A 27,035-nucleotide genomic window follows, 5' to 3' on the forward strand; every position below is an offset into this window, starting at 1 on the left:
ACAAACAAACGAATGATGGAAGGAAGAAATTATAGGAAGGAACAATGGAAGGAAGAATGGAAGGAATGATAGAAAGGAGGGAAGGGAGGAAGGGGATGGTAGGAATGAAGGAAGGAATGATGGATGGAATGAACAAATGAATGGAGGAGAAAATGGAAGGAAGGAACGAAGGAAGAAAGGAAGGGAGGAAGAGTACTCAGTTGTGTGTTTTGTGTATTTGTGTGAGATGGAAATAACCTGTTTTTGCTCCTCTGACTTTCCAACGCTGGGCCTCTTCCAAGTTCCTCACATGCTTCTTCTATAAATACAGGAAGGTCCCGAGTTCGAGGAGAACTCCATCTTTGGAAGAACCTTCGCCATCATCCTTGGCCTTCTAAAAGGACTATAATGACCCTTAGTAGTCCCTTTGGACTCTAGTGTTCTATGTATTCCTGCATGGCAGAAGGATTCTATGTATTCCTGCATGGCAGAAGGAGGGCTGGACTCTATGGCCCTTAGTAGACCCTCCTATCTTAATTATTCTATGTATTCCTGCATGGCAGAAGGAGGGCTGGACTCTATGGCCCTTAGTAGACCCTCCTATCTTAATTATTCTATGTATTCCTGCATGGCAGAAGGAGGGCTGGACTCTATGGCCCTTAGTAGACCCTCCTATCTTAATTATTCTATGTATTCCTGAATGGCAGAAGGAGGGCTGGACTATGGAACCCTGGTGGCGCAGTGGTTAAATGCCTGTACTGCAGCCATTCACTCAAAACCACAAGGTTGCGAGTTCAAGACCAGCAAAAGGGCCCAAGCTCGACTCAGGCTTGCATCCTTCCGAGGTCGCTAAAATGAGTACCCAGACTGTTGGAGGCAAATTAGCTTACTTGCTAATTAGCTTACTTGCTGTTCACCCCTATGATCTTTGGAATAGCGGTATATAAATTTTAAAAAAACTATATGGCCCTTAGTAGACCGTACTAAGTCTAGTGTTCTATTTCTGCATGGCAGAAAGTGGGTGTACTCTATGGCCCTTAGTAGTCCCTTCGGTCTTTATTATTCTATGTATTCCTGCATGGAAGAAGGCTCCTTTGTATTCCTGCATGGCATACAGAGAGAGAGAGAGAGAGAGAGAGAGGATGACGCCATTTTGGCCGCTTCCAGAAATTTCTGGGCATCCATCCCAAACAAACAAAATGGCTTCTTGGGAGGGAACAGCTGGAATAACTGAGGAATTACGCGATTTGCTTTAACAGATGGGATTGCAATGGGAAAGAAAGAAAGAATGAACGAAAGAATGGAGGAAAGAAAGATAGGCCTGTTTTGGAAGGAAGGAAGCCTTTGGATATTTTTTAAAATAGTAATAAATAATAGTAATAATAAATTATAAACAATATATTTATTATTATCAATAATAAATTGTAGTAATTAAAATTAATAAATAATATATTAATTTCTATATTAATAAAATAGTAATAAAAAGTTATAAATAATATATTAATTTCAATCTTAATAAATAATAGTAATAAATTATAAATAACATATTTATTATTAATATTAATAATAAATAATAGTAATAATTTTTATAAATATATTAATTTTGATAATAGTAATAAATTTTATAAATATTAATTTTAATATTAATAAACAATAGAAATAAATAATAAATAGTAAATTTAACATTAATATTTAAAATCAATATTAATAATAAATGATATGTAATATATTATTACTATTAATATAAATAGCGATAGGAAATTATAAACAATAATAATATTACAATATTATAATATAAACAATAAATATATTGTTTTAATACTAATGAATAGTAGCAATACATAATAAATAATAGACAGCAAATTTTTAACATTAATAATAAATAATAGTAATAATAAATAATAGTAATTTTATTATTAGTCTTAATAAAAATAGTAATAATGAATAATAAATAATATATATTTTTAATAGTAATAAATAATGGTAATAAATCATAAATAAAATTTTATTATTAATGTGAAAAATAAATATTTACTAATTTATTATTACTATTATTTATTATTCACATTAATAATAAAATTTTATTTATATTTATTACTATTATTTATTGCTTTTTATTTTTATTACTAAAAATAAAATTTATTAGTATTTATTTTTATTCATATTAATAATAAATGGTAATTATAATTAATATATTATTTTAATATTAATAAATAATAGCAATCATAAATAATATATTTATTATTAATATAAATTACAAATACTAGTAATAATAGATTATAAATAATATATTAATTTTAATATTATTTAATAATGGTAATGTTAAATAATGAATAATACAAAGTAAAATTTATCATTAATGAATGAATAAATAATATATGTATTTTAATATTAATAATTGTGACAATCAATAATATATTATTTCTGATATGAATAAATAATAGAAATCATAAATATTATAATGGTAATAATAAATTCGAAATTATAAATAAATTATAAATTATAAATTATATATTGTTCAATATAAAATATAATATAATATAAATTTTAATTAATATATTTACTGTTAAAAATTTATAGCAATATTAAATAATAAATAATATATTTCATATTAAATAATATATTTTATATTATTAAATAATATATTTTAATTAATATTAATTAATAAATAATTATTAATTGCAGGTAGAACAAAATCCCAAAAGCCTCACAAGATAGGAAGATAAATAGGAAAAATAAACAAATGAATATAAATATAAATACAAATGTAAATATAAATACAGATATAATTATATTCACCCATTAACTTCATATTTATTGTTATTTCGTTGCTTGTTAAAACATATACAGATATATACAATAGGCATGAAATAGGAGAAGACTGCACTTTACATATTTCATTTTAAAATAACAACAGTAATAATAATAATAATAATAATAATAATAAAAAAGGAAGGAAAACACTCAATCTCCATGAGCTAAAAAAAAAATCATTATTATCATTATTTATTTATTTATTATCCCTTTTTTCCTCTTTTCACCATTTGTTTATTTGCTTATTATTTTGTCATAGTCTCCTAAAAAAAAAACATTTAAAAAATCATTTTTTAAAAATTCACTTCCTGGAAGTAAACAATAAGGAAACAGTAAGTAAGGGGGAAGTAAGCAGGAAGTGAAGGAAATGGATGTGGCTATGGATTGACCTCCGTTTTAAGTATCTTACATGTGCAACAAGGTTTCCTCAGGCTATGTTTCCTTTGGGGAAAAGTTTGTTATCGTGATAATCTTAATTAGCATTAACATTGTTTTTAATGGGGATCAGAGGGGGGGAAAGGAAGGGGAAGTGGAGGGTCGCACCCGGAAATTGGTTTCAATGCATTATCAATATCAATGTGTTATCAATAGAAAGGAGGGAGAGAGGGAGGAAAGGGAAGGGGAAGGGAAGGGAGAATGGAAAGAGGAAGGAAGGAGATTTCAGCATGGAGAGAAAGAAGAATGGAAGGAAGGAGGAAAGAAGGAAGAAAGGAACGAAGGAAGGGAGGGAGGAAGGAAGGAAGGAAGGAAGGAAGGAAGGAAGGAAGGAAGGAGATTTCAGAATGGAAAAAAAAGATGAATGGAAGGAAGGAGGGAGGAAGGAAGGAAGGAAGGAAGGAAGGAAGGAAGGAAGGAAGGAAAGGAGATTTCTTCATGGAAAGAAGAAGGGGGAAGGGAGAAAGGAAGGAAGGAAGGAAGGAAGGAAGGAAGGAAGGAAGGAAGGAAAGAGATGTCAGCATGGAGAGAGGAAGGAAGGAAGGGGAAGGGGAAGGGGGACCGCAAAGTGGAAGGAAGGGAGGAAGCGGAAAGGAAGGAAAGGAGGGAGGGAGGGGAAGGGAGAGGGAAGTGGAGGAAGGAAGGAAGGAAGGTAACAGATGTCACCATGGAGAGAAGAATGAAAAATGGAAAGGGGAAGGAGGGAAGGAAGGCTAAACAGAGAAGGAAGGAAGGAAGGAAGGAAAGATATGTCAGTTTGGAAAGAGGAAGGTAGAAAGGGTAAGGAGGGAAGGAAGGAAGGAAGGAAGGAAGGAAGGAAGGAAGGAAGGAAGGCTGGCTAAATAGGGAAGGAAGGAAGGAAGGAAGGAAGGAAGGAAGGAAGGAAGGATATGTCAGTTTGGAAAGAGGAAGGAAGAATGGAAGGGGGAAGGAGGGAAGGAAGGAAGCAAGAATGGAAATCCGAACAAAGGGGAAAAGGAAGGAAAGTATTGGGAAGGAAAGAAAGAAGGAAGAAAGGAAGGAATAGGGAAAAGCCTGGACCCTAAACCCGGGGCAAAGTCACGAGTTCGAGTCTTACTTCCTCTTTCAGTTTCTAGGCGACTTCCTATATATTTCCCCACCGCTTTTATTTAATTAATTTATATATATTTGCGTAAAAATTTGGGTTGTCAAATTAAAAAAGGGGGGGAAACTAATGAATAAAAAAAGAGGGGAAATTGTTCTCATTTTTCTTTTCTTTTGTTTGTTTGTTTGTTCGTTCCCTCATTCATTTTTAAAGACACAGTCCGTTCCCATCTTCGGATTTACAACTTTAACCTTGTCATAAAAAAACCAAGTCCGGAAAAATAGTGTCCGCTATTTGTTTGTTTTCATCCGTCGTTCGTTATCTTTATCATTATCTTCGTCGATTTCTTTCTTTATGATATCGAGCTCTTTTAATCCCTTCCATTCTTTTCGCTTTCCTTCGTTCCTTTCTTTTCAGGTCAGAGCAGCCACAAAAGTCCCGAAACGGTTCGAAATGTCCGAGTGGAGTGACCGCCAGCTGGCTACAGCTGCCGTCCGGCCCTTTGGTTCGGACACATCCTCGGCACAGTGGATGGAGAGGCATTGCAAATTGCCACTGGATGATGACACGATGGCGGTGGACGTGATTGTGGATGACGTCGGCTTCTTCATAGCTACAGATAGATAAGACAGGGAGAGAGAGAAGCAGGAAATGAGGTTAGTATTGATCGGTAACCAATAACCAATAACTGATTGATAATCAATAATGATCAATAATCAATAAAAATCAATAATAGATGCATCTGGCGTACAAAAAAGATGGTAATTAAGGCAACGGTTCAACCAAAAGTAAATAGTCGGACTATATATTGCATATTGCGTCTGCGGAATCACATCCAGCAGAGCTGTTCAGGGTGGTCAGGGAACTGATTCAGCTTCCCCCCACCCTGAACCCTATTTTAGAACCAACTATAGCCTGCTGTGACGATTTTAACAACTTCTTTGCAGATAAAATCTCTCTAATAAGGGCTGATCTCGACGCTGGCATTTCAACAGAAACTATAGAAGAGGTATCCAGAGCTTCCGTGGACTCTGTTAAACTGGATCACTTTGAGTTTGTTCATACCGATGAAGTGGACAAACTTCTTGGAAGTGTTAGGAAGACGACATGCTCTCTTGATCCCTGTCCTTCTTGGCTGACTGTCCAGGGTGGTGATGCTGTAACATTACTGTTGCAATCAATACATCATTCAGGGAGGGAAAATTTCCATCAAGTCTAAAACTAGCAACAGTTAAACCGTTGCTTAAAAACCCTCCTTGGACCCCCTGGTAAGGAATAACTACAGACCAGTCTCATTGTTGCCATTTCTAGGTAAAGTGATCGAGAGAACGGTCGCCATCCAACTCCAAGCAGTCTTGGATGAAACCGATTATCTGGACCCATTTCAAACTGGCTTTAGAGCGGGTTATGGAGTTGAGACTGCCATGGTCGCCTTAGTCGATGATCTCTGTCTGGGCATCAACAGGGGAAGTGTGACCTTGTTGGTGCTTTTGGACATCTCAGTGGCTTTCGATACCATTGACCATGGTATCCTTCTGCAACGCCTGAGAGAGCTGGGCATCGGGGGCACTGCGCTCCAGTGGTTCCGTTCCTACCTCTCAGTCAGATTCCAGATGGTGCAGTTAGGGGACACTTGCTCCTCTAAGAGGGAATTGACATCTGATGTCCCTCAGGGAGCTATTTTGTCCCCCACTTTATTTAACATTTACATGAATCCGCTGGGAGAGAACATCCGGAGACACGGGGCGCGGTGTTTTCAGTATGCTGATGACACCCAAATATGCTTCTCTGTGTCCCTGACTGATGCAGTGACCAAGGATAGCGTCGGTAATGGGCTGGATGAGGGAAAACAAATTCAGCCTGAATCCAGAGAAAACAGAAGTACTGGTGATAGGTCCCCCAAGCCTTAGAAAGGAAATTTATTCACCAGTCCTGAATGGGGTCACACTTCCCCTGAAGGACGAAGTTCGCAGTTTAGGAGTACTTCTGGACTCGTCTCTGCAGTTGACATCTCAAGTAGATGCGACAGTCAGAAGTGCTTGCTATCAACTTCGGTTGATATGCCAACTGCGGCCCTTTCTGGGCCAAAGGGACCCTGAAACAGTGGTACATGCTCTGGTAACCTCTCGATTAGATTTCTGTAATGCGCTCTACATGGGGCTACCCTTGTACCAAGTCCGGAAGCTTCAGTTAGTACAAAATATAGCAGCCAGATTGGTCACTGGTGCGTCCAGGTTTGACCATATAACACCTATCTTGAAAGATCTTCACTGGCTGCCCATTCACTTCCGAGCGCAATACAAGGTGTTGGTCACTATCTATAAAGCCCTACATGGCTTGGGCCCGAGTTACTTGAGGGACCGCATCTCCCCATATGATCCGTCCCGCACACTCAGAACATCTGGGAAGAACTTACTGGTAATTCCACCTTCCAAATATGTTGCCACATCCCAGATGGCCTTTTCAGTGGTGGCCCCACGGATGTGGAATGATCTACCCAAGGACAACCCCCCTAGAAACATTCAAAAAGAGGCTTAAAACTCTTCTTTTTTGTCAAGCCTTCCCCCCTGAAGAATGAAGTTATCTACCCTGTTGCCATCGATTCTCTGCTTACCCTTGAAGGCGAATGATTGTGCTTAGAGTTCTGTAATTGTATGGTTTTAATTGTCTGTACACCGCTTTGATCTGTGGAAAAGTGGTATATAAATAAAATTTTATATATATATATATATATATATATATATATATATATATGGGGTCAGACTATATTGTATATCGAGTCAGACTATATATATCTATATAGGGGGTCGAACTATATTGTATAGGGGCACGAAACCTACATAGCGATCCCTTTTAATTCAATACGACAATACAATCCCTTCCTGCGCAGAACGCACGATGGAGACGCCGACGGACACCATGTTTCGGGAGCCAAGGGCCACGTCCAACTTCGTCAGTCCGACGTTCCGGAAAGAGCGGGTGACCGCTGATGCATCCAGCCAGCTGTGAACATCCTCCGATGCAGACGCGGCCAGAGGCTTTGACGCGCATCTTGTATGTCCGCCACTGAGAGGAGGAGGTCTTTTTTCGCCAAGTTTCCTCCATGACAGCTTGACATATCAGTTCGGACGCCTCCTTGTGTGCCAATGCACGGCAGCCGGAAAGCCCGCGGCATACGCAAATATGTGTGGACAGCTGGTGGCGGCAGCGGTGGCGAAAAGAAGGACTTTTCGGCGCCAGAGGACGGGATGACAAGGGTGTGTGAAGCGGTGGCGTGAAAGCCCGACGCAATACGCCTAAGATAAGGATATTAGACACGGAAACGGAGCAGGACGCGTGACGTGGTGGCGCAAAAAAGCCAGCATGGTTGTGGAAAAACTTCGAACACAGACTTTTGGGGGGATAATTTGCATCTATTTATTGCATCTATTAATGTAGTTTTTAACATTACAAGGCCTGAGTGTGCAGTGGCATTTGACATTGCAAGACCTGAGTGTGAAATGGTATTTAACATTGCAAGACCTGAGTTTGCAATTGCATCTAACTTTGCAAGACCTGAGTGTGAAATGGTATTTAACATTGCAAGACCTGAGTTTGCAATTGCATCTAACTTTGCAAGACCTGACCATGCAACAGTGTCTGACTTTTCAAGACCTGAGTGTGAAATGGCATTTAACATTTGCAAGACCTGGGTGTGCAATGGCATTTAACTTTGCAAGACCTGAGTGTGGAATAGCATTTAACTTTGCAAGACCTGAGTGTGCAATGGCATTTAAATTTGCAAGACCTGAGTGTGCAATGGCATTTAAATTTGCAAGACCTGAGTGTACAATGGCATTTAACATTGCAAGACCTGAGTTTGCAATGGCATTTAACTTTGCAAGACCTGAGTCTGAAATGGCATTTAACTTTGCAAGACCTGAGTCTGAAATGGCATTTAACTTTGCAAGACCTGAGTGTGCAATGGCATTTAACATGGCAAGACCTGAGTGTGCAATGGCATTTAACACTGCAAAACCTGAGTGTGAAATGGCATTTAACTTTGCAAGACCTGAGAGTGCAATGGCATCTGACTTTGCAAGACTTGAGTGTGTAACAATATCTGACTTTGCAAGACCTGACTGTGCAACAATATCTGACTTTGCAAGACCTGAGTGTGCAACAATATCTGACTTTGCAAAACCTGAGAGTGCAACAATATCTGACTTTGCAAGACCTGAGTGTGCAACGATATCTGACTTTGCAAAACCTGAGCATGCAACGATATCTGACTTTGCAAAACTTGAGTGTGCAACAATATCTGATCTTGCAAAACCTGAGTGTGCAGCAATATCTCACCATGCAAGACCTGAGTGTGCAACAATATCTGACCTTGCAAGACCTGAGTGTGCAGCAATATCTCACCATGCAAGACCTGAGTGTGCAGCAATATCTCACCATGCAAGACCTGAGTGTGCAACAATATCTCACCATGCAAGACCTGAGTGTGCAAAAATAGCTCACCTTGCAAAACCTGAGTGTGCAACAATATCTGACTTTACAAGACCTGAGATTGCAAAATTCGAACCCAGGTCCTGCAAATAAATAGGGATTTAATCAAATGCATTGAATCCATTTGCAGCCAAATGAAGTGCAAAGGGAGGCTCTGGGTTTTAATTAAACATTAATTAGACTAACGAGGGATTTTAGGCTCCTGGCGATTAATCCTCCTTAAGCGCCTTGTTGTTTTTTATTTGCAATATAAATTAAACTCGTTAAATGGCCGTTAAATTAAAAGTCCTTTCCGTCTTGTGATTAACGGCTTTGCAATTAATAATTAAGAGGGATTTTTTAAATTAAATAAAAAATATTAATCGAATTAATTGTTTAAAAAAATTAAGTAAATATTAATTAAAATGATGGGGGAATTTATCAGACAGTTTGCTAATAATCAGGGAATATATTGCATTAACTATTAATAATTTAAACATTTAATAGTAATAATAATAATAATAATAATAGGATTTATTTTGTAATTTAATTTAATATTGATTGAAATAATTAAATAAAGTTTGATATTATTTATTATTTATTGATATTATTTGGAAGCCATGAAAGTTTGCAAAACCTGAGTTAATAATAATATAATAATATATAACAATAATATAATATATACTGTAACATATAATAACAACAACAACAATAATAATAATAGGATTTCTTTTGGAATTCATGAACGTTTGCAAGGCCTGAGTTAATAATAATAATATAATTATATAATAATAATAATAATAATAATAATAATAATAATAATTGCAAGACCTAATAAATATATAATTATATAATATATAATAATAGTTTTTGCAATGCTGAGTTAATATAATATATAATAATAATAATAATGTTTTTGTAAGACCTGAGTTAATAATAATACATAATAATAACATAATGTAATAATAATAATAATAAATATAATAATAATTTTGCAAGATCTGTTAATAATATAATAATATAATGTTATAATATTAATAATGTTTTTGCAAGACCTGTTAATAATAATAATAATATAAATAATAATATAAATAATAATAATAATAATAATAATAATAGTTTTTGCAAGACCTAGTAATAATATAATTATATAATTATATAATAGTAATAATAGTAATAATAATAATAGTTTTTGCAAGATTAATAATAATAATAGAGTTTATTTTTGCAATCCATTAAATTATTATCTTCTTGAAATCTATTTATAAATAATAATTATATTTTATATCAGTAAAATAATTCGTTAATTTAGAAGACAATTAAAGGGTTCCTTGAAAATAAAATCCATCCTGACTTTTAATTTTAAAAATGCAAATTAATTTTAAATAATTAAAAAATACCAAATAAATAAAATAAAATGAATAAAATAAAATAAAATAAAATAAAATAAAATAATAAAATAAAATAATAAAACAAATGAAATGAAATGAAATGAAATAAATAATAAAATATCTAAAAGGAAGTTCGTATTTTAAAATATAACATTTTATTTAAACGTATTGAATTATTTAATTGCCCTAAAAACCGAATAATGGAAAATAAACATCATAAATTCCCAGGATGGCTAAACGGAGATAAAGGAAAGCCCCAAACGAGCCGATAATTAAGAGGAAGAAGAATAAATTAAAATCACAATCGTATCTTTTACCTTGCGTTCTCAAAACCGTGACAATTGTGTCTTTGCAATGGCAACAATCGCACTTTTTGCAATGACAACAATTTACATCTTTGCAACTGTAATGATTGTATCTTTGCAATGGCAACAATTGTATCTTTGCAATGGCAACAATTGTATCTTTGCAATGGCAACAATTGTAATATTGCAATGGCAACAATTGTAATATTGCAATGGCAACAATTGTGTCTTTGCAATGGCAACAATTGTATCTTTGCAATGCAACAATTGTAATATTGCAATGGCAACAATTGTGTCTTTGCAATGGCAACAATTGTAATATTGCAATGGCAACAATTGTATATTTGCAATGGCAACAACTGTGATATTGCAATCACAACTTTATTTTTGCAAGTGTAACAATTGCATCTTTTCAGTTGCAACAATTGCATTTTATACAACCATGACAATTGTATCTTTGCAATGGCAACAACTGCACTTTTTGCAACGGCAACAATTTGCATCTTTGCAATGGCAACACCTGTATCTTTGCAATGCAACAATTGGAATATTGCAATGGCAACAATTGTGTCTTTGCAATGGCAAGAACTGCACTTTTGCAATGGCAACAATTTTCATCTTTGCATTAGCAACAATTGCACTTTTTGCAATGGCAACAATTATATCTTTGCAACGCAACAATTGTACCTTTGCAACGCAACAATTGTGTCTTTACAATGGCAACAATAGCACTTTTTGCAACCCTAACAATTGTAACTTTTGCAATGGCAACAATTGCATTTGTGCAATCTCAACAATTACAATTTTGACAATGGCGACAATCACATCTTTGCAACCACAAGTGCGTTTTTGCAATGGCAACAGTTGCATCTTTGCACCTGCAACAACGGCATCTTTGCAATGGCAACAATTGCAATTTTCCGATGGCAGCAATGATATCTTTTTGCAAATGGCAACAATTGTGTCTTTGGTAATTGTAACAATTGTATCTTTCCAATTGCAACAATTGTGTTTTTGCAAATGGCCACAAGTATATCTTTGCTAATTGCAGCAATTGTATATTTGAAAATGGCAACACTTATATCTTTGCAATTGAAACAGTAGCATCTTTGCAAATTGTAACAATTGTATGTTTGCAAATTTCAACAGTTGGATATTTGCTAATTGCAACAATTATATGTTTGCATTTGCAACAGTTCCATCTTTGCTAATTGCAACAATTGTATATTTTCAAATGGCAACAATTGTGTCTTTGTAAACTGCAACACATATCTTTGCTAACTGAAAAAGTTGCATCTTTGCTAATTGCAACACATATCTTTGCTAATTGTAACAATTGCATATTTGCAAATTGCAACTATTGTATCTTTACTAATTGCAACAATTGTATCTTTGCTAATTGCAACAGTTTCATCTTTCAAAATTACAACAGTTACATCTTTGCAATTGCAATTGTATTGTTTTTGCAATGGCAACAATTGCCTCTTTGCAAGTTGCAACAATGACACAACTGCAAATCACAACAACGGTATCTTTGCTAATTGCAACAGTTGCATCTTTGCAATTTGTAACAATTGCATATTTGCAAATTGCAACAATTGCATCTCTGCTAATGTTAACAATTGTATCTTTACTAATTGCAACAACTGTACCTTTGCTAATTGTAACAATTGTATCTTTGCAATTTTGCAACAATTGTCTTTGCAAATTGTAACAATTGCATCTTTGCTAACTGAAACAGTTGCATCTTTGTAATTGTAACAACTGTATCTTTGCAAATTGCAATACTTATATCTTTGCATTTGCAACAGTTCCATCTTTGCTAATTGTAACAATTTCTTACTTGCAAATTGCAACTATTGTATTTTTACTTATTGCAACTATTGGATCTTTGCTAATTGCAACAGCTGCATCTTTGGAAAATGAATCAACCGCAAGGAAGGAAGGAAGCGGCCGGATCGCCCTGAAAAGCCATTTCGCAGATTGCAAGGGTTTCAAATGTCCCCGAATCCTCATAAAACCCAGCGTAACTCGCACTTGGGTCCGTTTTAGTAGCAAGACATAATTCACGTCGCGCCTTACAGCTCGGCCTAAAATATATATATAATATATACATCCATCCTGGAAAGTTTAAACAAACCGCTATCAAGGCGAACTCCTGGGAATCGCAAGAGCTTTGCCCTTTTTGCAAATCGCCATAAATCAATCCAAAGATACAGCTTGATGCAATATATATATATATCTATCTATATATATATATATGTATATATAGCATCAAGCTGCAAGATATTTCACACTTTTTAAATGCAATTTTTATTTTTATTAATTATTATTATTATTATTAATGCATTGAATTTCCAATTTGCAATGATTAACTGCAACTCTAATTGGTTGCAAAGGTCGTTTATTAAATTGCAACCATATAAATAATAATATATATAGATTATTATATATGTATATAAAATTGTGATTATTATTTATATAACAACCAAATAAATAAATAAATAGATAAAATGCAGTTTGTTTAGAAATTATAAATGATATAAATAAATACAAATAAAATTATAAATATTTATTTATTTTATTGCAAAGATATAGTTGCACATTTTAAATAAATAAATTGCATTTTAATTTATTTATCTTATTGCAAAAGATAGTTCTGCTTTTTAAATAAATTGCATTTTCCAAAAATTAACTGATTGACTAATTAATTAATTAATTGGGAATTTTTGGGGAGATAATTGAGCTTTTTAAATAAGTCATATTTTTAATTGATTAATCAATTAAGTGCATTGCAAAAATTATTTTTTTTAATTGCATTTTATTTATTTTATTTTATTGCAAAGATCAAGGGAATATATATATATATATATATATATATATATATATATATATATAATTCCTAAACATTGCAACAAAATTAATAAATAATATAAATAAATACAAATAAAATTAATAAATGATATAAATAAATATAAATAAAAATAAAATTATAAATAATATAAATAAAACTATAAATAATATAAATAGATATAAATTAAATTATAAATGATATAAATAAGTACAAATAAAATTAATAATGATATGAATAAATACAAATAAAATTAATTTTGTATCTGCTGCAAGAATTTTCGTGGCCAAGTATTGGAAAAACAAGAATGTTCCAGATACAGAAAATGGCTAAAAAAAGTAATAGAGTTAAGGGAGTTGGAAAATTTAACAATGATGTTAAGAAATAAAGACAAAGAGAATAGGCATTGGAAGTTATTAGATGAGTATGTAAAGAGACACTGGAAAATATAAGTGTGAAAGGATAATAAGAGTCCTTGATTTTCAACTGAACAAAAAAAAAAAAAGAAGAAGAAGAAGAGAAAGAACTGAGTCTAACAGGCAGAATCTTCTTTTTATTATTGGAAGCAAGGGAGATAAATATAACAATATACAAATTGTAATTGTATTGAGTTGTATGAAGCTAGATGGTGTAATTTGTAGAGGTATGTATTTGTACTATTTGACATTTTAATCAATAAATTTTTTAAAAAAACAAATAAAATTAACAAATGATATAAACAAATACAAATAAAATGATAAATTAATATAAATAAAAAATAATAAAGTTCCTGATGTTTGCAATTAAATTAATAAATAAGAAATAAATAAATGCAATTTATTTTAAAAGCACACACACACATATCTTATTTAAAGTGCTGCATTTAATGCTTTCCTTGCATTCAATTCTTTTGCAATTGCAAACTTAAACCCAGGGCTTTAGCAAAATTAATTATCCTGTAATTGCAACAAGTGTTTTTCCTCCTTGTTAAACAGATGCGTCGTGGAACCGCCATTCCCAATGACGGATTTATGAGCCGGCACCAGCGCCAAACCCACAAAAAAACCATGGCGTCGGATTTGCAAAAGAACCCAAAAGCCTCGAAACCTGAGTCCTTTATTGTTTAATGCTTGCAAACCCTGCGCATGAATGCATTTATCATGTTTGCTCCTTGCAATCGTGTCACATGCATTTGCAAAGTTTACACCTTGCTTTGCATGCATTTGCCATGTTCCTTCTTTGCAATTGTGTTGCATGCATCTTTTTTCTTGCTTTGCATGCATTGCATACATTTATAATGTTATTTATTGCTTTTGTGCATTTATAATGTTCGTTTCTTGCAACCGCGTTGCACGCATTTGTAAAGCTTGCCACTTCCTTTGCATGCTTTCATATACCCTATTTCTTCCTATGATGTTGCGTGCATGCGCTCTTCATGCTACCATGTGCATGTATTTAAAATTTGCCTCTTGCTATCATGTGTGTTGCATGTGTTTTATAAAGTCCACCCCTTACAACCATGCGCATACATGGGTTCAATGTTCGCTCCTTGCCATCATGTGCGTGTGCTTACAATGTTCGCTCCTTGCTGTCGTGTGCATGTCACTACAATGTTCATGCGTGCGCGCATTTGATTCTTCCTATTATGTCCACAATGCAATTTGCAACAATGTGCATGTGTATAAAGTTTGCATTTTGTGTTGTTACATGTGTTTGCAAAGTCTCCTCCTTTCTGTGCTTCTTGCTATCTTGAGCATGCATGCATTTAAAGCTTTCATCTTGTGACCAAGGGCATGCATGCATTTGCAAAGTTTACCTTGCTACCATGTGTGCGTGCATGCTTGTTTCCTATGACCATATGCATGCATGCATTTATAAAGTCTAACCATTGCTTCCCTATGCGTGCATTTGCGAAGTTTGCACCTTGCAATCCTGCGCATGGATGCATTTGCAAAGCCTGCTTCTTATTTTCTGGCGCATGGATGCATTTGCACAATTCGCTTCTTGCTTCCCTGTGCGTGCATTTAAATGTTGCTTTTTGTTATCCTGCGCATACATGTGTTTAAAGCTTGCGCCCTGTGACCATGCACATGCATCCATTTGCAAAGTTTGCACCTCACTGTCATGTGTGCATGCGTTTTTGCTTCCTATGACTATGTGCATGCATGCATTTGCAAGGTTAGCATATTGAAATCCTGCGCATTCATTTGCAAAGTTTGCATCTTGCAATAATGTGCATGCATGCATTTATAAAGTCTGCCTTTTGCTTTCTTGAGCATGGATGCATTTGCAAAGCATGCATTTACAAGCACAGTATTCGATGGCGCATCCTAAAATATGCCACTTTTTGAACACGTCTGTCTTAGGTGTTTTTGAACACCTAATGAACCCAAAATTTAGCAAAATTTGGCATCTACTAGGTAGTTGCCAAAACAACGGTCTAACGCAGTGGTTCCCAACCTTCCTTATGCCGTGACCCTTTAATACAGTTCCTCATGTTGTGGTGACCCAAACCCATGAAATTATTTTCATTGCTACTTCATAACTGTAATTAAATAGGTGTTTTCCATTCGACCCCCAAAGGGGTCCCAACCCACAGGTTGGGAACCACTGGTCTAACGATTCGCAGCCCTAATTGGATTCATTAACATTGACAAACAGACCTGTATTTGGGAGGATTTTTGTCACCTGCATTTCGTTGTGTGCCTTGATCGGTTACGCGACTGATCCGAACGCCAGAGTGGCGGCGGATTGCAATTTGCACTAAATAGCCTGTCGATTGTTTTTTCCAATCAAAATGGCAATCATGCGAGGAATTACAGCAAAAAGGGAAGGAGAGGAAAGGCGCAGTCTTGTTGTATGGGTTTTTTGCACATTTGGAAATGCTTTTTGTGCATACGTAATGCGTTTAATGTGTTTGATGAATAGAAAGGAAAGGAAAGGAAAGGAAAGGAAGGAAGGAAGGAGGGAAGGAAGGAAAGAAAGAAAGGAAAGAAAGAAAGGAAGGAAGGAAGGAAGGAAGGAAGAAAGGAAGGGGAGGGAAGGGGAAAAAAGGAAAGGAAGGAAGGAAGGAACGACAGAAAGAAGGAAGAAAGGAAGGAAGGAAAGGAATGAATGAAGGAAAGGAAGGAAGGAAGGAAAGAAAGGAAGGAAAAGAAGGGAAGGAAGGAAAGAGGAAAGAAAGGAAAAGAAAGAAAAAAAGAAAGAAAAGAAGGAATGAAGGAAGGAGAGAAAGAGTGATAGGAAAGAAAGGAAGGGGCCCTGGGTCCGACAAAGAACAAAAGGAGCCTCCGTTCCTTCGTTCATTTCCATTTCGACTCACAAAAACGGCGCACAATGCAATTGCGCACAACGCTGTTATTATTTTCAGGGGGAAAGGAAAGGCTTAAGGGTTTTGAAGGAAGGCCAGCAATGCAAAATGCAGAACACAAAATGCAAAACGCAAAACTTGCATGATTGCAAACATATAAACATATGTGCTTTACGCAAAGCGCGCCAAAAATTGCAGCTGGAGCAAAAGCCGGTGACAAAAGTCAACTTTGCATGCGCGCGCGCTCCAAAAATGCACAAATGTTGCACAATGGTACCCAAACACACACCAAAGAGGCATGAACACATGCGCAGGCGCACCCCAAAAGTGCCCAATTGCACACAAAAAAGTGTTCAAATTCACAACAAAGGCATTGAAACAATTGCACACAAATGCAAAAACAAATGCGAACAAAGTCACACTGAGAAGCGTATTAACGCGTACACAGTCGCATTCCGAAAGTGTGCAAATGCACACAGAAACATACTCCAAAGAGGCATAAATATACACAAAAACATGCTGGGAAATTGCACAAACGCATAAAGGGACACACTCCAACAACATTGCAAAATGCACACAAAGACGGGTACAAATACCAAGTCCAAGTAAAAACAGACACAAATGCGCACAAAGACACAATGCAAAAAGTGTTCAAATGTAAATAAATGCACACTAAAAACAGACACAAATGCACACAAATGCACACACAAAGACACACTGCAAAAGTGGACAAATACACAACAGATGCACTGAAAAAAGACACAAACGCACACAGACACACAATGAAAAGTGTACAAATGCGCACAAAGACACACTGCCAAAGTGGACAAATGCACAACAGGCGCACTGAAAAGAGACACAAATGCACACAAAGACACAATGCAAAAGTGCACAATTGCAAACAAATGCACACTAAGAATAGACACAAATGCACACAAATGCAAAAACAGACACAAATGCAAACAAATGCACACTGCAAAAATGCACAAATGCACACAAAAAGTTCAGAAACTTGCAATTGTGTGTTGTCATTTGTATGTGTGTATATATTGGAGCACAGTTTTACAAAGGCCAGCGAACACACACAAAAACGCGCACAAAAACGCACAACTTCCCCCATTATCTTCGGAGGAACACGTCACGAAGACGCAAAAAATGGAAACGCACACTTATTTCTTTCCAAAGATGCACAACAAAAAAGAGGAAGATTAATGGATTAAAGGAGAGTATGTTGGAGAGAAACACAAAATGCATTGCAATATATATTAAATATATATACTTAATATGTTATAATAATATTATAAGGAAATATAATATATATTAATAATATTATTATATAATATTTAAAATATATTAATAAAATATTATAAGAAAATGTAATGTATATAAATGTACTAATATTATACATGATGTATTATACATTCTTTTCTTATAAGAATATAATGTGTAATATATATATAATATTATAAGATAATAATAAGAATATATGATATATAATAATGTTATATAATTTAAAGTATAATAATATTACAATAATACAATAAGAATATAAGAATATGGAATATATATGTGTGTGTGTGTGTGTGTGTGTGTGCAAATCCACACACAAATAAATAAATAAATAAATAAAGCATAATAATAGTAGTTGAAATATAATAATATTATAATTTATTATACATTATATATTACAAGAATATTATATAATAAGAATATTATTCACTTTTTGGGAGGATTAAAAAAATAATCCTCCTTTTAATCCTCCAGTAAATTTTGTGATTTATTGATTTATTGATTAATTGATAAATATGAATAAATTTATAAATACAAATAAATTATATATATAATTTATTCGTCGGTCACGGAGATGAAAGAAAATGTCCACTGTCCGTCAGAAGGAAAAGGTGCGGCGACTGATTTAATTAAAAGATCTTTAATTAATTCAATTCAATAATAAAACCATTATTTTTTGTCATTGCTATCATTAGATTTACTGTTAATTATAATCAATAATAATAATATAGAAGAAGAATGCAACACTATTAATAATAATATAACATTATTATTACCTGAATTATTGTACTAAAAATCATATTTAATAACATTAATAATAGTATTATTACCCCAATTAATCAATACCCAATTAATAATGTAACAATATTATTATTACCCATTTAATGATATAACAATATTATTATTATTATTATCGATATTGTTGATACCTAAATACTAATTTAACACTCAACTAATAATATGACTATTAATATTATCTAGTGTATTGATTATATAATGATATTATTATTATTACCCATATTATTAATACCCAAGTAATGATTTAACGATACTATTATTACCCAAATTATCAATACCCAAGAAATAATATACCAATATTATTGTTACCCGGTTTATTGATACCCAATTAATTATATAACAAGGCTGTCATTACCCATATTATTAATACCCGAATATTAATTTAATGATACTATTAATGCCAAAATTGTTATTACCCTTATTATTAATACCAAATATTAATATAGAAATATTATTACCCAATTATTACCCAATCAATGATGGCAATATCATTATTTCCCAAGTTATTAATACCCTATATTTATAACAATATTGTTATTACCCGATTAATAATTCAACAAAAATTATTACTACCCAAAAGTATTAATAACGAAATAATAATATAGCACTATTACTTCCAAATAATTGATACCCAATTAATGACACAACAATATTATCATGATCAAAATTATTAATACCCATATAGTAATTTAACAGTATTATTACCAAATTATTGATACCAAATTAATGATATACCAGTATTATTATTATCCATTATCAATATCCGAATAATAATGTGGTAATATTATTACCAAATTATTGATACCCAATTAATTATATAGCAATATTACTACCGTGATGGTTAATACCTGAGTAATAATGTTAACGAATCTGTGCGTAAAAACAAAAGCAGCGCCGAAATGGATTATCCCTGACATATTTGGGTTTTTTGGAGGGGTTGCCAAGTGGGGAACTCCCAAAGAAGACCTCCTAATCCCCTTTCCCACACTTTGCATACAGACACAAAGAGACATCCACAGAAAAACCCTTTGCAAATACTGTTGCATCCTTTCCCCCCACTATATATCCCATCATCCTGCAATGAAAAGGGATTGTGGGACCTATGGCATGTGATCCCTCGTTGGAAAGCTCTCCTCCATCCAACCCCCCACCCATCTTCCCTCCATTCCCCTCCCCCAGCCCTCCATAACCCCCACTTTATATCCCATCATTCTTCAATGATAACGGATGCTGGGACCTGGAGTGTGACCACTCGTTGAGAAGCTGGGAGTCTTCTCTATATGACCTTCCACGTTTCCTCCCTCAATACAACTTCCCCAGCCCTCCACAACCCTTCCCCACTTTATACCCCATCATCCTTCGACAAAAAAGGTTGCTGGGACCTGGAGTGTGACCACTCGTTGAGAAGCTGAGGGTCTCCTCTAACCGACCCTCTACCTCTCCTCCGTCCATACCCCTTCCCCAGGCCTCCATACCTCTTCCCCACTCTATATCCCATCGTCTTGCAATGAAAAAGGATGCTGGGACCTGGAGTCTGACCACTCATTGGAAAGCTCAGGGTCTCCTCTATATGACCCTCCACCTCTCCTCCCTCCATATCCCTCCTCCAGCCCTCCAGACCCTTCCCCACTCTTTAACCCATCGTCCTTAAATGAAAGGGGGATGCTGGGACCTATGGCATGTGACCCCTCGTTGGAAAGCTCAGGGTCTCTATCTGATCCTCCACCCCTCCTACCTCTATACCCCTTCCTATGATCCGCAGACCCCTTTATTCCAGTCGCCCCCCTCCTACCTTCTTTGGAGAGCTTGGTCTTCTCCCAGGAGTCTGCTCCCCTGCGCTCTTCCTCCTCTTCTTCCTCTTCCTCCTCCTCTTCCTCCTCGCCCCTTCCTCCTTTCTCCCCAGGGGTGGGTTGCAAGTACCATCCTCCCCCAGAGCTCCCCTCGGCCATCAGGGCCTCCAGGTCGAGGCCCCCCAAGGCTCTCCCTTTAGCCCCAGGGATCGGGGACCCCTGTTCAAAAACCCCAGCCTCGGACCCCTTCTTGGGACCCCCGTTTCCCTTCCCAGGGGGGTCCTCAGAGATGCTGAACTGCTGCCTCTGGAGCTGGATCTGGGCCTGGAGGATCTCCAAGGGGTGGATGTCCTCTGGAGGGGAGACCGAGGCGGAGGACGAGGAGGGACCCCCGACCACCACCACAGTTGGGGGGCTCGGAGGTGGGACCCCCATAGCCATGGATGGGGGCCCCTCTGCCTCCTCTGGCCTCCAGTTGGCTGATATAGGGGAACCCCCTTTGTCCTGGGGGGGCATCAGGACCTCCCCTGGTTCTTGTGGGGCCTCCATGGGGCGCCCTTTGGGGGTCTCGACATTGGGGGTCTCGAAGAAGCCCCCCACCGCCACGGGGCTGAGGTGCCCGCTCTCCCTTTTCCGCCTTCCCCGGCCCCTGACCCCCATTTTGCCCTCTTGGAGGGCTGGGGAGAAGCCCCCCGGGGCATTTGGGGAGAGGGTCGTGTTGTTGGGGGGCGACGAGAGACCCCTTTCTGAAGGTGGGGGACTAGTTAGGGGGAGAGAGGGTCCCTGGGGGGCCTGCGGAGGGTTGGGGTGACCCTCTTGGGGGGCTTCTGGGGCCACCCCTTTGCCCCCCCTTGGGACAGGTTGGGGGGCTGCCCCCCCACTCTTTTTCCCGAAGGTGACGTTGAGATTGGGAGCCCCCAAACTGGCGATCATGTTCTGGCAAGCGGTAGAGAGGGCCGCCAGGCAGCTCTGCCCGAAGAGACCCCCCACATTTGGGTTGGGGACCCCCCCGGAGGATGATGATGATGATGAAGATGATGAAGGTGGAGGGGGGACCCCTTCCTTGGGGACCCCTTTGGAGAAGGAGCCCAGGGAGAGCCCCCCGAGTTTGCTCTGGGGCGGCCGAGGGGAGGAGGGTGTGGATGATGGGAACTCAGCACTGAGCCTCTCTTGGGGGCTCACCCCAAAACCAGGAGGCGAGGAGGAAGAGGGTTGCGGGGGTCCTTGGCCGGGGAATCCCTCCATTGGCATCCTCATTTGGGGGTCTCCGTGGAGGGAGGGTCGGAAGAGCATCTCCGATGGTGCTGGTGCTGGTGGTCCTCCTGTAAACCATCCTCCGTTGGCATCCTGGGGATGATGGAAGCTGTGGTGGTGCTGGTGGTGGTGCTGGTGGTGGTGGTTGCGGGTGGCCGCCATCTGCTTCATCATCAGGGCCGCAGCCTGCCTCTGTTGTTGTTGTTGATGGAGTTGTTGCTGCGGAGGATGGTGGTGATGCCGCTGATGGTGTTGTAAAGGATGATGAAGATGCTCGGGATAATAATCCATAAAGTCTTGGAACGACGAAGACGACGAGGACGAGGACGACGGCGACAGTGCCATAGTACCCCCAGTAGTACTATTATTACTACTGACCCCGCTGTTGTTGTTGTTGTTGTTATTGTTACCCCCCCAGCCTCCGTAGCGGGCCCTTTTGGGGTTCATATAAGGAGAAGGAGCGGGGGGCTCAAAGTGCTGGAGGCGCTGGCTGGGGCTCGGATGGCGATGATGGGTGTGTTGTTGGTGTTGTTGGTGTTGATGGAGCCCATAAAGTGAGTCGGGGTTCGCACTGTAGGGATGCTGGAGGGTCCTGTTCTCCAAGTGGTGGATGGGGTACTCGAATTGGGTGTGGGGGGCATCCGGATTGGGGTTGGAAGACCCCTGGCAGCGACCCATAGATGGAGGTGGAGGTGGAGGAGGAGGAGGCATGAGCCCCACTTGCATCTTCCGAAGAGGAGCAAGACCCCCTTGGAAACCCTCCGGAGACCCCCTGGGGAACCTCTCGAAATAGGGGGCCATCTTAGAAAAGGGGGCTTCTTGGGGGGCTTGTTGCTGTTCTTGGGGTGGAGGGGAGAAGATCCCCAAATCCCCAAAGGGTCCCCCATCACCATAACTGTATTCCAGGGGGTCCATTCGGCGGGTCAAGGGGTCCAAAATCGGAGGGGCGTCCGAGGCGTTGTTGTTGCTGTTGTTGTTGCTTGAGGATGCAGAAGACGAAGACGAAGAGGACGATGATGAAGAAGACGAAGAACTGGAGGAAGAGCCTCCATGAAAGGAGGCGGCCCGGTTTGGGGACTGGTCCAAAGGGAGGCATGGGGCTGGGACCCCGTTTCCAAGATGGTGGTGGTGCTGTTGTGGGTTGGGGTGCACAAAAGTCGCCCCCTCTGGGACCACTTCCGGCAGCTCGAAGCCCTCCGAAGAGGAGAACGTTTGCGGTGGAAAGCTGAGGATGCGACCCCCATGGAGGCAGCTGGAGGAGGCCGAAGGTGGAGGTTCGGGTCCAAAGCCTCCATTGAAGTGCTGGGGATGATGGTGGTGCTGGTGCTGCTGCTCGGCTTGTTGTTGGTGGAAGTAACCTGTTGCTGTTGCTGGGCATCCTACAAGGACCTCTCCATTGTTCCTAAAGGAGAAGCCATCCCCGGATGGAGGCAGATGGAGGCTCATGGTGGCGTTGGCCGCCGCCTCCAAAGTGGCCTCAGCCCCTCCGCCGTTTTGGGGAGGGAACCCTTTGAAGGAGGGGGGTCCGAACAAGGGCTTGGCCCCTGGACCCTCGAAGGGCTCCAAGGAGAACATCAGTGGAAGGTAAAGAGAAAAGAGAAATGGAAGAAGAAGAGATGGAGGAGGAGGAGGATGGAGGAGAAGAAAGGAAGAGCAGGATTCGCATCACATCCCTGGGAAGAAGAAGGAGGCATCGGGCGGCCCTCTCTCGGCGGCTCCTTTCCTCGCTCTCCCTCCGGAGGCTCCGATTTGGGGGGGTTTCTGGGGGTCTTGGGTAGGTTTAAGGGGGGGCTCCTTTCCATCCAATGAGGGAAGACTAGGAGGAGGTACTTAAGGTGGCTTTGGAGAGGTTGGGGGGCACCTTTTCCTTCCCTGTTTTAACCCCTTTTCTTAACGCGCAGGAACACCCCTTTTGGGGCCATGGTACAGAAACGTTGGGGGTCCCTTTGATCCAAGTTTGGGGTCCCGGGACCTTTCCTCAAATAAAAGGGGCCGTGCGCAACGAAAACTTTTGCTCTCCCATTGTGCGTAATGGAGAGGGATAGGGGGACCTTGTTCCTTCACTGTTTTCACCCCTTTCCTTAACTTGCAGGAAGACCCCCTTTGGTACCGTAGATAAAGAAAAGTTGGGGGTCCCATTGGCCCAAATTTGGAGTCCCGGGACCCTTCCCAAATAAAAGGGGCCGTGCGCAACGGGACCCCTTGCCCTCCCATTGTGCGTAATGGAGAGGGATGGGGGCACTCTGTTCCTTCCCGGTTTTAACCCTTTTCCTTAAGTCGCAGAAAGACCCCCTTTGGGGTCAAAGTAGATAAGGGTCTGGGGTCCCCTTGACCCGAATTTGGGGTCTGGGGACCCTTCCCTAGATTAAAAGGACCGTGCGCAACAATACCCCTCGTGCCCCCCATTGTGCGCAATGGAGAGAAATGGGGGGTGGTCCTTGTTTCTTCGTCTTTCCCTGAGACCCCCCCCCTTTTTGCTCTTCCTCCTTAAGAGAAAAGGAGGGGAGGACCCAAACCTTGGTTCTGCCCCCCAAATTCCTCCCCATTCCCTCCCTCCTTTTTCCCCTTTTACTTTCCATCTTTCTTTTGCTGTCTGGAATTTGGGAGTCCTCAAAAGGGGTTACGAAAGGGGCTACAAAGGGAGGGTCCCTCTATCTATATGCCTTGGACCCCCCCAAAAAAGACCACCTCCCTCCTTGCATTTCTCCTTTCTTTCCCTTTCGTTCTTTCTTTCCTTTGGAGACCACCTCCCAAAAAAGGAGGTCCAGGTTGAAGCCCCCAGACCCAAATTGGGGGGGGGGGCGAGGAAGAAAAGAACCTCTAAATTGGGGGGTCCCTCTCCCAAACCCCAAAATGGGGGGGTCCTTCTCTATCAGGGACCCCCCAGAAAGGGCTATAATGGGGAGGGGTCCTTCCTTTTAAGAACCAGAGGGACCCCTCCCCAGAAAGGGACCAATAATAAGGGGGGTTCTATTGAAACCAATAATGGGGGTTTCTATTGATTAAAGGGATCCAAAATGGGGTATAAGACCCCTCCCCGATTTATCTCTCTATGGGGGAGGGGGTCCCCCATTTTGCATCCCATTAAGAAACACAGACCCCCCCCTCTCCATTATTGGACCCTTTCTGGGGGTCATTGATAGAGGAATATAGGGAGAAATAGGGGGTCTTCCCCCCTTTTTGGATTCCTTTAAGCCATAGACCCCTCCCCATTATTAGTCCCTTTCTGGGGGTCCTTGATAGAAATATAGAGGGGAAATAGGGGGGTCACCCCCCATTTTGTTGGGGTTTTTTTAGACCCCCTTTAATCCATTATTGGACCCTGATATATATATATATATATATATATATATATATATGGGGAGGGGGTCTTTTTGTTCCTTAAAGGAAGGACCCCCATTATAGCCCCATTTCTGGGGGTCCCTGATAGAGAAATAGAGGGAGAAATGGTGTGTGTGTGTGTGTATCGGGGAGGGGGTCCTTCCTTTAAGAAATCATCTATCTCTCCTTTGCATTCCTCTTTTCCTGCCTTCCTCCCCTTCCCTCTTTCCCTGAAAATGTGATTAAATATTGATTTTGGGATAATTGGTTTCCTTCCCTTTGACCCCTTTTTTTTGGAGGGGGGGTCTTCAGAAGATAAGAATCGGGGGGGGGGATAAGAAAGAGACAGATGGAGAGAAGGAGAGGGAAAATTGGGGAGAGAAGAGGCCTATTTGGAAGGCAATTTGGGTTCTCCTCTGCACTTTGCTGCTCCGTTGTGGCCCATTGAGGAACAGCAAGGAAGGGAGCATTTAATTTTAATTTGATTTAATTTAATTTTAATTGCTTAAAATTAAAAAAAATGTAATATAAAAGAATATATAAAATTTAATTTAATTTAATTTAAATTGCTTAAAATTAAAAATAAAATTAAAATTAAAAATTTAATATAATATTATAAAATAAAATATCAGAGATCAATTTAAAATTAAAATTAAAATAAATAATTAAAATAAGATTTAAAATATATATATAAAATAAAAAATATAAAATAATAGAGATTATATTAAAAATATAATATAATAAATATAATACATAAAATTAAAAATAATAATAGAGAGATCAATTTAAAAATAAAATAAAAAAACTGTTAAAATTAAAATAAAAAATAAATAAAAAATAAACTATTAAAATAAGATTAATTATATATAAAATAAAATAAAAAGTAGAGGATAAATTTAAAAATAAAAAATGAAGAAAAATAAATTAAACAAATAAAAATAAAGTGAAATTGTTTTTATAAAATAAAAATAAATAAATAAAAATATAAATATATATTAAATAAAATTAAAAATATAATATAAAAATATAAATTATAAAAATAAAATACACAAATATATACATTTTAACATATATATATATATATATAATTTAATAATTTACATTTTCATTTCATATTATATAATATATATATAATATGTATATATATTTGTATTTATTTTGTATTATTTTTATTATATCTTTTATATTATATTTTTATAAATAATTAATAATAATAATAAATAAATAATAAATAAAAACATATAGATGTCAAGTTTGCAAAAGTTATATAGATGTTTATTGTTTGAAAATTCAATTAATAAACCTCCTTTATTTTCCTCTTGTGTTTTTAAAGGTCCAAAAAGCCTCACCTTCTTCTTCTTCGCAAAAGGAAACTTGGCGTTTCTGCAATTCTGTCTCCTTTTAGGGCAAAAACATCCGAATTTGGGGCACATTTTTGGGGAATGGAATCATCTATTTTGAAAAGGCGTTGCTTTCTTCCAATGGAGAGACTGACTCAGCTCCATATATATATATATATATATATAGTGTGTGTGTGTGTGTGTGTGTATATGTGTGTGTGCATGCGTGTTTATATATATATAATTATCTCTGTGTGTATATATATATATTGTGTGTATATATATGTATTATGTGAATATATTATTATTATTATTATTATTATTATTAACCTTTTTTATTATTTTACAGCGCTTTATAAATAAATTTACACAGCGCTGCACATACAATCTTTTTAATCAGACAGTTCCCTGCCCTCAGGTTTACAGGACACAAAAGGAAAAGGGAGTAGTGGTGGGGAAGGGGATCAGGTCCAGCAGTTCACTACCTTGGAGGTCTGGACCAAGGCAGATGGACTGGAGGGAGGGCTTGGCTTCTTGGAGCTAGCTCCCAGGCAGCCCTGTTGGAGCTAGCCTGCCTCTGTATCCCTCAAGATGGTGGCTGAAGGGAGGGCTTGTCTTCTTCCAGGCAGCCCTGTTGGAGCT

The 27,035-nt window shown here is 38.0% G+C and overlaps 1 protein-coding gene across 1 annotated transcript; it reads right to left on the minus strand.

Moving 5' to 3' along the window:
• Positions 1-3,960: 3,960 nt before the first annotated feature.
• Positions 3,961-23,509, minus strand: LOC149284507 (transcriptional activator MN1-like). Its single transcript, XM_089496604.1, has 2 exons — positions 20,481-23,509; positions 3,961-4,907 (listed from the first exon to the last, which is right to left on the minus strand). Exons 1-2 carry the CDS (start codon positions 23,305-23,307, stop codon positions 4,708-4,710), a joined length of 3,027 nt encoding a protein of 1,008 aa, XP_089352730.1. The 5' UTR covers positions 23,308-23,509; the 3' UTR covers positions 3,961-4,707.
• Between the last annotated feature and the right edge of the window lie 3,526 nt (positions 23,510-27,035).

Source organism: Sceloporus occidentalis, unplaced genomic scaffold (genome assembly GCF_023333645.1).
Source record: "Sceloporus occidentalis isolate IW3139 unplaced genomic scaffold, rSceOcc1.0.p SCAF_91, whole genome shotgun sequence".
In the NCBI taxonomy this organism is placed as follows: domain Eukaryota; kingdom Metazoa; phylum Chordata; class Lepidosauria; order Squamata; family Phrynosomatidae; genus Sceloporus; species Sceloporus occidentalis.